Raw genomic sequence first — 9,621 nt, forward strand, 5'->3', positions numbered from 1 at the left:
CCAGTGTGGAAGCTACATGAGACTGAGCAGGCAGAGCGCACCAGGGGGGGGGTGGGAGTCTGTCCAGCAGTGTCGTGGAATGGCTTGGGCTTGAGGCTCCACCAACCAAGTTAGTAACCTGGCTGGGCTGCTGGAACACAATGTTTTGGTGCAGTTTTCTAAAGGCAACAGAGTCCCGAGGTTTCCAAGAGCCGGGGCCCCTCATGCATGCTGTACTATCAGGCTTGCGCTGACCAGGACGAGTTCAACAGTTTGAGATCAGCTCCCGGAAGCAGTGTGTGCGAGCGCGCGCCTCGGGTTCCGCCTCATGAGCCCCGTGGATCAAAAGCCCGGTGCTGAGATGGACATGCATGTACCGGTGTGCACTGGGGAGATCAACCTCTTACAACACTCACAAGGACGACAACTGGCCACCAGCGTAATCGCATAGCGCTGCATGTTGTAGGCGAGCCCGCCCTGCACACGGCCCCGCCATGCAGGCGCCTCGCGTGCCATGGCGAGGGTCGGTGGGCCTGCCATCCCCCATCCGGCCCCTCTCCTTCCCGAGGCAGCGTCGCTGTCATGCGCCCCGCCGCGCCGAGCCCAGCAAGCCCGCGGATGTCTTGCTGAAGCTGCGTGAGTCGGTGCAGTCCAGGCTGACAGTGTCGGAGCTGAGCGAGCCCGGGTACGAGGGGCTGGACCCCCTCCCCGAGTTCAACCCCCCGGCAGCCGTGGGAGGGGCCACGTACGAGGTCATGCGCCTGGACCCGGCTGAGGGGCCGCGCCGCCTGTGCGTGAGGCGGCGGGACCTGCTCAGGGCACACCGCCTGGCCCCCCGCGACCTGCGCCAGCTGGACCACGACTCCAGCGCCAGCAGGGCGCCGCCGCGCGTGGTGCTCAAGGACGGCTGCGTGCTCATGAACCTGGGAGGGGTGAGGTGAGGACGCAGCGCCGGGTGGTGGGAGCAGCGGTGGGCTCGCTGCTGGGCGGGAGGAGCGCCAGGACTGCCGAGTGTTCAGAGTCCCGCCAAAGGCGCCGGGCGCATTCAGGGTCGTCCAAGCTGCTGCGCATGGTGGTAAGGCCCTTGGCATGAAGCGTGCCTCATGGCGCCGCCAACCCCAACCCCAGAAACCACTCCTTTCCACGCACACACGCAGGGCCATCATCGAGGCGGACAGGTGCCTGGTGTTCGACCCCGACACGCCGCCCGCCACCCACTTCCTGGACATGACGCTGCCGAAGCTGGAGGGCACGCGGGTGGGCCTGGCCTCTGCAGCAGGCAGGGGCGAGGCCAAGGGCGGGGCCGCCGGCTTCGAGTCCGACCAGGCATCCCTGCCCTTTGAGCTGGAGATCCTGGAGGGCGGTCTGGCTATTGCCACAGGTGAGGTGGCGTGATTGCTTGCACAGGGCCTGGTGGATGATACTGAAGGCCCCGTCAGTGCCTTTCTGGCTGGAGTAATGGGAGGGTGCTGCAGCACGGACAACTGTTGCTTGTCAGAGATTTCTTTCTGCATGGAAGCGGCAGCTATGCCGTCATCAATTCCCCCAGTCAACGATGTTGTGAGCAAACGTTTTCATTAGAATGCCATGGCCCTCCCACCCGCGCCCACCCCCACTGGCCCCCTGACCCAACCCCACTGACCCCTCACCCGACCCCCCCACCCACCCCGCCGTCCTTTCTCAGCGACGCTGGAGGGGGAGCTGCGCGGCATCTCCCAGCGCGCCACGGGCGTGCTGCAGCGCCTGCCGCGCGAGGTCAACCCCGTGAACCTGGAGGACCTGCGCCGCCTGAAGCAGCAGCTGGTGGAGCTGGAGGGCAAGGCACAGGACGTGTGCGACTTGCTGGAGCAGCTGATGGATGACGAGGACGACTACCACAAGCTGAATCTGTCCTCGCGCCTGCGCCGGGAGGAGCGGCAGCGCGCGCGGGAGCAGGGGCGCCTGAGGGGGCAGGTGGAGAGGCGGGGCGGCGCAGGTGAGGGCGGGGAGGGCCTGGCGGGGGCCGACGCCGGGTCAAAGTCGGTGGATGCCGGGAAATCTGCAGACGACCCCGCGCCGACCCGCTCGCCGCTGGCCCCCCCGACCGCGGATGGCGCGGTGCCCACGCCGCCGCCGGCTGCGAGCCAGGGCGGCAGCATGGGTTCCAGCTACAGCGGCGGCGCCGGCGCGCACCCCTGGACGCGGCGGCGGCCCGATCGCCGCGCCGCGGCGCGGCGCTGGGCGCAGAAGCTGCGCGAGCAGGAGCATGGGCGGCGGGGGGACGACGGGTTTGCGCATGCCATCGAGGCGTACCAGGAGCTGCTGGAAGAGGTAGGGGGTGGGCCGTGATGGTGGGGTTTGGGGTCGCTGAGGCGACGGGCGTCCTGCTGCGGAGGCGTGCGGGACACCATGAACCCCCAGAAGTGGGGGTGCCAACGATGCGCGGGCGCATCATGCAGGAGGAGGAGGAGCGAGAGCTGGAGGAGGTGGAGGACCTGCTGGAGTACTACCGGCAGAGGGCTGCGATGACGCAGGTGGGGGGACTCCTTCGAGGGCCTCGGCTGAGCATTAGGGTGTGCATTGCGGTGTGGGTTCAATGAGGTGACTATAGACGAACACAGATCGCAGCACCTGGGGCCGAATCGCTTGCATGTGACAACATAACTGTCTGATGGGCCCCCCCCCTCATTGCGCCTCGCTGGCAGTCTGAGGCAGAGCGGCTGCTGGAAGGCGCCCGGGACCTGGAGGAGTCCATAGGGGTGTCCCTCTCGGCCCGGCGATTCGAGGTGGGGAGGCTTGGGCTGGTGGGGAAGGGCGGAGGAGCGCCGGGCTGATTGTTACACATTCCCACGCAATGCTGCCCTTGGGTGCTCTCATCAGCGCCACCTAGACGAAACGTACAACCAGCCTGCCTCTTGCTGCGCCAGGTCAACCGGCTGGAACTCCTGCTGTCCATGGCGACCTTCTCGGCGGCGCTGGGGGCGCTCTTTGCTGGCATCTTTGGCATGAATCTGCGTAGTACCCTGGAGATGAGGTGGGTCTGGAGTGGCCAGCAGCGTGTGGCGTTGGTGGCCTGTTGAATGCTTCAGGATGCAGCAGGTCATCACACCGGAATGGACGGCCCGCTGTCACCCCCCATCTCTCAACCAACCTTTAACAGCGTGATTGGCTTCTGGGGCACCACAAGCCTCATCCTGGTGGGCTGCCTCGTGGTGTTCCTCCGGCTGCTGCGCTATACCCAGCGGAAGCGCATCCTTTGAGAGGGGTCCGTTCCGATCCGTGATGTCCGGGCTGACGTGGGCGCCCAACTTGATGTTGCGCAACCGGTGATTCCGCGAACAACATAAATGGCTTGCTGTACCACCAGAGATGTATCGATAGGATCCAGTCTCCGTAGCTCAGAAGCGGATCACAGCGGGGGTCGCCATGTCGTCGCCACCGCCCTTCCGTGCTCTGAAGGTGTGGCTGGACGACGACCTGGTTGGGCACATACAGCTGAATCGCCCGCATGCAGCCAATTCTATCGATACACACATGTGGACCGAGCTACCACAGGTATTTTGGGTGGGTTGCACCCGGATCGAGCATGCGATGGAGAACATATTGTCGTATGGTGGCAATTTGGGTCAGAACCCCTGATGCTATGACAATGAGCGACAGGGAGTACGAGTCGACGCGCGCCAACCCGCCCCCACCTGATCACAGGCCACCAAGTGGCTGGAGAAGGAGCATGCGCGCGTCATCCTGCTCACCGGCGCAGGGCGCAACTTCTGTGGCGGCATTGACCTGGCCAGCCTGGAAAACGGCGTCGGGCGCCGAGACCCGGCCTGCGCGGCCCGCACGGCCTTCGCCTTCCGGGAGGGGCTGGACACGCTGCAGAAGGGCATGACGGCCATGGAGAGCGTGCGCTGCCCCACCATCGCCCTGGTCCAGGGGGCTTGCTTCGGGGCGGGCGTGGACCTCATCACTGCCTGCGACATCCGATTCGCGACCGCAGACGCAAAGCTCTGCGTCAAAGTGAGGCTGGATGGGGATGTGGAATGTACGGTGTGCTCATGGCTGCCTTGTGGGTCGGATCGGCCTGCTGTCCTCTGAACTTGGTGACGCCGGGCGGCTGCAAACAGTCTCTCGATCACACGGCACCGCTGCCGGCCAAACAAGAGGCGCACCCCTTGCTGCATGCATGGAACACCCTGCTGTGGGCTTTCATGCAGGAAGTGGACCTGGCCGTCATCGCCGACATGGGAACCCTGCAGCGATTGCCGGGCATCGTCGGGCAGGGTGAGGGGCATCAGTCTGAGGAAGGCCAGAGCCTTGCAGGAAGCTCCCGTGTCGTTGCCCAGCTGGAGGCGCCTCGCATGACTGGGATTGACAACATACTCAACTTGTCCACCCGTGCCTCTTCTGACAGGCCGGGCGCGTGAGCTGGCGCTGACCGCTCGCCAGATCAGCGGGCTGGAGGCCGAAGGCATGGGCCTCGTCAGCGCTACGCTGGCAGACCCAGCAGCGCTGAGTCAGCACGGGCTGGCTGTCGCTCGCAGCATCGCCGCCAAGCCACCCGTGGCAGTCGCTGGCACCAAGCACGTGCTCCTGTACCAGCGGTGAGGGGTTTGATGAAGAGTGTATGTGGGGCCAGGCATTGTGCCTCTGGCCATGCCCTGCAGTCACAAGGGAGACTGAAGGCTGTGATCCCTGATCATTGCCAGGGGCATGTCCACTGCTTTGAGACAGCACGGCTCAAGTGAGAAAAGCTTTACTGGTGTGGGCCGCTTATGAGGTATTGCGCGCTTTAGGCTCCTCGGATACACTCGGACCCCTCTTCCCCCTTCCTGACACAGAGATCACAGCGTGGCAGACGGGCTGGACTATGTGTCGGCATGGAATGCCAGCATGCTCAACTCCTCCGACTTTGTCGAGGTGTTCTCTGCCGCCAAGGAGAAGCGGAAACCAGTGTTCAGCAAGCTTTAAGGACTGGCGCGCATGGGTAGGGGTGATGTAGCATCAGCGTAGATCCTTTAGCCGTTCGGGTTCAGCGCTGTGTAAGATTGGATTAGAAATTGGTATGTAAACCCCTTACGAACCGCAAGATCATAACAGCTGTCAGGAGACACGCGTGCAAACGCTTGGGAATGACCCACAAGCTTGACAACAAGTCGTTACACACAGTCAAGCAACCCGAAAATCACACGTCAGCCCCTCAGCACCTCTACTTCATGAGCGCCAACAGCCGCTGCTTTGCGGCCTGCCCCCACGACGGCTGCCGCTCTGCCAGCTCAGCATCCAGCGACTCAAAGGCCGCGAGGAGGATGAGCAGGTGGGCATGGACCCCGTGCCGAGCGGCGTGCGGGCTCAGGCGGAAGCTCCAGCCGCCGCAGGCGTGGGTGTCCAGGCGGGGCCGGAAGAGCCATAGGCGCGAAGACGGCAGCCAGGCACGCTGCGCCCTGGCCACGATGAGGGGGCGGGCCGGGCCGGACCCCGGCGCTGCCCCCGGCTCGACGGCCAGGCTGATGTGGCGCACCAGTGGGGTCGCCGTCTTGACGACTGCATGGGGTTTTGGGAAGGTGGCTTCCTGAGGGGGCATCGCGGCATGGACAATCTTGCGGCTCTCCCTGGCAATCATCCAGCGCAGCCCTATACCCTCCAAACCCTCACTCAGCCTGCACGTCCTCCCGCTTTCTCCCTCACACCTGTCAAGCAGTGCCGTCTGGCACCGTCTAGCACCGGAATGGCGGCAGGGCCCCAGCCAGGGGCAGACTCCATTCGACCCAGGGTCTGGCCCCCGCGGCCCCGCACTTCCAGCACCCACCGCCCGTCTGAGCCTGTGGTCCGGGTCCCACTCGCCACCTCTGCCCCGCTGGCGCCAACGTATTGCAGCCTAACCAGTGTGGTTCCTGGCACAGGGTGGGGCTTGGCCAGGGACTCGTCGGCGGGACCAGAGGCTGAGACAGCACTCCTGCCCAAAGTCTCGATGCCGCCGTTGCTGGCGCCCGATGGCAGATCGAGCGATGCCTGGGGCGCCTCACCCAGGAGCCCCATCGTCCCGCCCTCCACCCGGTCCACCGACGCCTGCTGGCTGAGCAGGGGACTTGAGTTATGGATGACGCGGCCCAGCAGGTGCCTGCCGTGCACGATGTGCAGGAGGTCGGGGGAGGCCTCGGGCCGGGAGCGCTCCTCCCCCTCAAACTCCTCGGGCAGCGTCAGGCCGCACATGTGGGCGGGGTCCAGTGCGGGCCCAAGCACAGCGACGTCCAGGGCGTCCCGCAGCTCCCTGGATCATTTGGAGGAAAGGGGGGCGGTAGATCTTTGCTTTTGGGGCGGATACCATTCCGGATGGGTTCGGTGGATGTCATTACGATCGGCAAGTCGGACAGGACTGGTCATGGAGTCCAAACCCCCCCCCCCGTTTCGCATTCCACCACATCCTCCATCCCCGACGGTGGCACCACGCACTCCAGGAAGTCGGCCCGCACTCTGTCCAGTGCCGTGGTGTGCCCATGCTGAGGTCTGCTGCCCCTTCCAGCCACAAAGTCATACAGCCATTCCAGATCGGGCCCAGGGGCCTTGGGGGCCCGCCTGCACGCGGGAATGAATGAAGGAGACATAACCTGCGAGCACCGCTCGATACAACTCCCATACTCAAAGACTGTATTCAACCAGGTTTTTTGCAGGTTTATGATGCGAATTTCAGCTGTCCAGGCCAGGAGAAACAGTCATTGGTGGTTGGGTCCCCACCAGTCTCTCTCTACACACACATACCTTGGTGTGCCGTCTCCAGCAAATCTATCATGTCGAGTGGGCCAGGCACGCACCGTCACCCTCATGGCTGCATCGTATCTTGCCCGTTCACGGGCATCGCTCAGCACCCTGTATGAGGTCAGGAGCTGAAGGAAGGCGGTGCGATCGGGGGGCAGCTCACCCCTCCTTGCCATGTCAGGGTGGAGGGCCAGAGCTTTCTGGGGTGCAGCAAGCATGGGGCGGGAGGAGTGTGGGCAGGGAGTGTTGAGGGTAGTTGAGGTATTCCTGAGTGGTGAAAGCGATCTGGCACAGCCAGCATCGTATGGCTGGTCACCCAGCACCACATCACAGATCACTACTGCAGTCCCGCACCTCCCGGAACGCCTTCTTGACATCAGCCATGGAGGCATCCTGTCGGACACCCAGCCTCTCATAGTGACCGATGGTCGAGGCCACGCTGTACGCCTGAAGCCAACCTGGGCATGCTCTCGATGCCAAGCCCCCGGCCCGAAGCATGCTGCTGTGCGCCCATGAACGGGCAATTTTATCCACTTTGGAGCCGAAGACTCATCATCGAGCCGAAAGTGGCAAGATGCATGCGCATTAGCAATGTTTTTGTTCGTCACATTGCTCTTGCCTGCCTTGACATAGTGCTCGATGAACGCTGATCTCGCCGTGGCATTCTTGGGTCTTGCGGACGATGACATGAGCAGAATTGGGACATTCTGATGCATCACATTCGCACTGAAATAATAGCAGTATGATTACCATCCTGCACTGAACCCTATGACAGTGCATATGGTTTGACGCTGGGCCAGTGATCTGGAGCTTCTTCGGCCAGCTGCTCCCGGTTACTCTGCCGCCATTCCAGTATATGCATGATTTCGTATCTATTTCATCCTGAGCCGCTTTGAGTCGAGGCTTCAGTGGAAGAGCATTTCGTGTCTCCGTCGTCCCGATGGCCACCAGTGAGGCGGACCCCGACACAGCTTTAGGCGACACCAGGTGCTACGCGCCTGCTCTAACCGCCTTGATGTTATCATGTAACCATCAAAATTCTCCCTGAAGATCACTCAAACCCCTCACAACTCATCCCTGCATCCACAGCGCATGCTCCTTGGATGTGGCAGCGGACCTAGCCGAGGCCGGCGATTTCCAGGGGGCCATCCCCATGCTGAGGGCTGCCACGCACAATCCCCACCCTGCCAAGGCCTGGGAGATGCTCTCCCAGTGCCTGACGGCCGTGGACGACCACATCGCGGCCCTGGACGCCGCGACCTCGGCCGTGGCGGCGGACCCCGGTTGGCACGTTACCCTCCGCACCCTGGGCCGGTGCCGGCTGAACCTGGGCGACCTGGAGGGGGCAGCCGCCGCGCTTTCCGCGGCATGTCGGGGCGCCGGGCCCAGCGGCGACGAGGAGAGCAGGGCCGACCTGGAGCACGTGGGCCGCCTGCTGCAGCGCAGAGTGGGCCACGCCATTGGCATCCCAGGCCTCGTGCTCGCGAATACAGCTGGGGAAGGGCCGTCCGGCCTCGTCTGGGACGCGGGGCGGGTGCTGGCCGCCTGGCTCGTGCAGGCCTACGCCCCTTGGGTAGAAAGGGCCGGCGCTGCCGGGGCGGGGTGCGGGCCGGGGGGCTGCCGCCTCGACGAGATCCTGCACTGCTGCAGGCGAGAGAAGCAGGGCACGCTCAGACCTGGATGTGGAGTCGGCTGCGATGCGTCCTTGTGCGGCGATCCGTCTGCCTCAGGCCATACGCACCGCTGCAGGGTGTCAGAACGCAGCGACCCGGCTGACTCCGACCATGCGCCGAAGACTGTGGTCCCAAACTGCACACCTACCTCCCCCAGGAACGCAGCAAATTTACTCCAGCATGTCACCCTGCTGGAGCTGGGGTCCGGGACAGGGGTGGTGGGCCTGTCGGCCGCATGCCTCGGCGCCCGCGTGACGCTAACGGACCTCCCCGAGGCGGCCGCCGCCCTGCGCGCCAATGCAGCCGCCAACAGGGCGCTGGTCGAGCGCGGGGGCGGCAGCGTGGCGGTACGGCCCCTGGCCTGGCAGGAGGCAGAGGGCTCTGCTGTGGCTGCGGAAGGCTACGACCTGGTCCTGGGGGCGGACCTTGTGTACAACGACGCCGGACTTGGGGCTCTCGAGGCGGCGCTGAGGGCGCTGTTCTGCGGCGGGCCGCGGGAGCGCCGCCCGAGCGCCTTCCTGTACGCTCACAAAGCGCGGCATCCTGGCCTGGATGCCGGGCTGGTGCGCATGCTGGACGGGGTGGGGCTGTGGCACGAGGTCCTGGCGCGGCAGCCCCAGGACAAGGTCACCATCTACCTGTGCACCGAATGTGCCGTCGTGGACGATGCGAGCTTGGAGGGCGCGACGAGACTCGGATGCCTTTTATTTCAGCGCTCCAAGCGTACTGTGTCCCCGTTGAGGGCCAGCTGAAATTGTAGGAACTATATTTTCACAGTTCGATGTATTTACACATGGCATAGTCGTGGTGCTCCTGTCTTCAGCGGCGCGCCCGGCCCCCGGAGATCACTTCCCGGAATCTGGGGTGCCAATCATGGCACACAAGATCCTGGGCAACTACGGCGCGGCTCGAGAGGTAAAGGGCATGCATGGACGCATGTGTTAATGCCGCTTCCGTCGGCATCAAGCGTCAACCCACGAACCCCCTCCCCCCAAGTAAACCAGGGTGCATACTTCAAGTCGGAGCAAGAGGCGGAGCTTCAGCGGCACAGGGACAGGCTGGTCCGAGAAGGAGCAATAGACAAGGCCGTGCCCAGGAGCGACCCCAAGAGTGTCTCAGAGAGCCTTCATGCCTACGAGGCAAGTTCTGGAGAAGGAGAGTGGCAGGCAATAATCTGTGGAGGGGAATGAGGCTCTCGGCGGTGCAGACACCCTCATTGTAATCATCGCCCCCCCCC

General features: G+C 64.1%; 5 protein-coding genes across 5 annotated transcripts in view; 4 read left to right on the forward strand and 1 right to left on the reverse strand.

Annotated features, from left to right (window-relative positions):
* Positions 1 to 307: 307 nt before the first annotated feature.
* F751_6218 (Magnesium transporter MRS2-A, chloroplastic) lies at positions 308 to 3,218 on the forward strand (the record flags this gene model as incomplete). The annotated part of the gene is made up of 7 exons (XM_011400661.1): positions 308 to 358; positions 552 to 916; positions 1,137 to 1,360; positions 1,664 to 1,809; positions 2,664 to 2,744; positions 2,886 to 2,992; positions 3,119 to 3,218. 7 exons carry the CDS (start codon positions 308 to 310, stop codon positions 3,216 to 3,218), a joined length of 1,074 nt encoding a protein of 357 aa, XP_011398963.1.
* A 166-nt stretch (positions 3,219 to 3,384) lies between these two features.
* Positions 3,385 to 4,926, forward strand: F751_6219 (Delta(3,5)-Delta(2,4)-dienoyl-CoA isomerase, mitochondrial; the record flags this gene model as incomplete). Its single annotated transcript, XM_011400662.1, has 5 exons — positions 3,385 to 3,513; positions 3,664 to 3,975; positions 4,173 to 4,239; positions 4,370 to 4,559; positions 4,797 to 4,926. The coding sequence occupies 5 exons, from the start codon at positions 3,385 to 3,387 to the stop codon at positions 4,924 to 4,926; spliced, it is 828 nt and encodes a 275-aa protein (XP_011398964.1).
* Positions 4,927 to 5,164: 238 nt separating this feature from the next.
* On the reverse strand, positions 5,165 to 6,560 carry F751_6220 (hypothetical protein; the record flags this gene model as incomplete). The annotated part of the gene is made up of 3 exons (XM_011400663.1): positions 5,165 to 5,399; positions 5,714 to 6,226; positions 6,409 to 6,560. 3 exons carry the CDS (start codon positions 6,558 to 6,560, stop codon positions 5,165 to 5,167), a joined length of 900 nt encoding a protein of 299 aa, XP_011398965.1.
* Positions 6,561 to 7,651: 1,091 nt separating this feature from the next.
* Positions 7,652 to 9,136, forward strand: F751_6221 (Protein-lysine methyltransferase METTL21D; the record flags this gene model as incomplete). Its single annotated transcript, XM_011400664.1, has 3 exons — positions 7,652 to 7,698; positions 7,801 to 8,284; positions 8,564 to 9,136. The coding sequence occupies 3 exons, from the start codon at positions 7,652 to 7,654 to the stop codon at positions 9,134 to 9,136; spliced, it is 1,104 nt and encodes a 367-aa protein (XP_011398966.1).
* Positions 9,137 to 9,257: 121 nt separating this feature from the next.
* Positions 9,258 to 9,621, forward strand: part of F751_6222 (hypothetical protein) — a gene marked incomplete at both ends in the record, with an annotated part of 2,062 nt that continues 1,698 nt past the window's right edge. Inside the window, 2 exons of the mRNA XM_011400665.1 lie at positions 9,258 to 9,299; positions 9,389 to 9,496. Of these exons, the coding sequence (XP_011398967.1) occupies positions 9,258 to 9,299; positions 9,389 to 9,496 (150 nt within the window). The remainder of the gene's footprint in view (positions 9,300 to 9,388; positions 9,497 to 9,621) is intronic.

This window comes from Auxenochlorella protothecoides (assembly GCF_000733215.1).
Source record: "Auxenochlorella protothecoides strain 0710 unplaced genomic scaffold scaffold85, whole genome shotgun sequence".
Taxonomy (NCBI): Eukaryota; Viridiplantae; Chlorophyta; class Trebouxiophyceae; order Chlorellales; family Chlorellaceae; genus Auxenochlorella; species Auxenochlorella protothecoides.